At 58.8% G+C, this 582-nt stretch overlaps 1 protein-coding gene across 1 annotated transcript; it reads right to left on the reverse strand.

The window, feature by feature from the left end:
- Nucleotides 1-355: 355 nt before the first annotated feature.
- Nucleotides 356-562, reverse strand: SARC_13097 (hypothetical protein; the record flags this gene model as incomplete). Its single annotated transcript, XM_014292780.1, has 1 exon — nt 356-562. One exon carries the CDS (start codon nt 560-562, stop codon nt 356-358), a length of 207 nt encoding a protein of 68 aa, XP_014148255.1.
- Between the last annotated feature and the right edge of the window lie 20 nt (nt 563-582).

The following is a 582-nucleotide window of genomic DNA, read 5'->3' on the forward strand; positions in this document are numbered from 1 at the left end:
GTCACTCGCTTCCAGAGGCTTGTCTAACTTATTCATGGCTTCCGTAGGAAAATCAATCATGTTGACCAAATACGGAAACTTAGGGGAGTACAACCCATGGACCATCAAGGGCACTGCCGCCGCTACGCGGGTGCCCTCGTCTCATCCCACCAGAACTGGGAGGCTGCCGCCCCCCAGACATATTAGAGGGCTGCTTTCGCATGCCAATCTGGGCCTTCCCCGGAACTCCATCAGGGGTACTGCCGCCGCTACGAAACGGGTGCCATCATCTCATCCCACCAGATCTGGGAGGCTGCCACCCCACAGACATCTTAGGGGGCTACTTTCGCATGCCACTCTGGGCCTTGGGCAGCTTTCACTTACCGTCATGGACTGCTGACCACATGTCAGCACCTTCACCCCGCCCGTCATGTCGCCCCCCAGACATATTAAGGGGCTGCTTTCCCATGCCACTCTGGGCCTTCATCGGAACTCTATCAGGGGCGCTGCCGCCGCTACGCGGGTGTCCTCGTCTCTTCACACCAGAACTTGGCGGCTGCCTACGCCTGTGCCCTCGTCTCATCTCACCAGAACTGGCAGGCT

This window comes from Sphaeroforma arctica (assembly GCF_001186125.1).
Source record: "Sphaeroforma arctica JP610 unplaced genomic scaffold supercont1.2895, whole genome shotgun sequence".
In the NCBI taxonomy this organism is placed as follows: domain Eukaryota; class Ichthyosporea; order Ichthyophonida; genus Sphaeroforma; species Sphaeroforma arctica.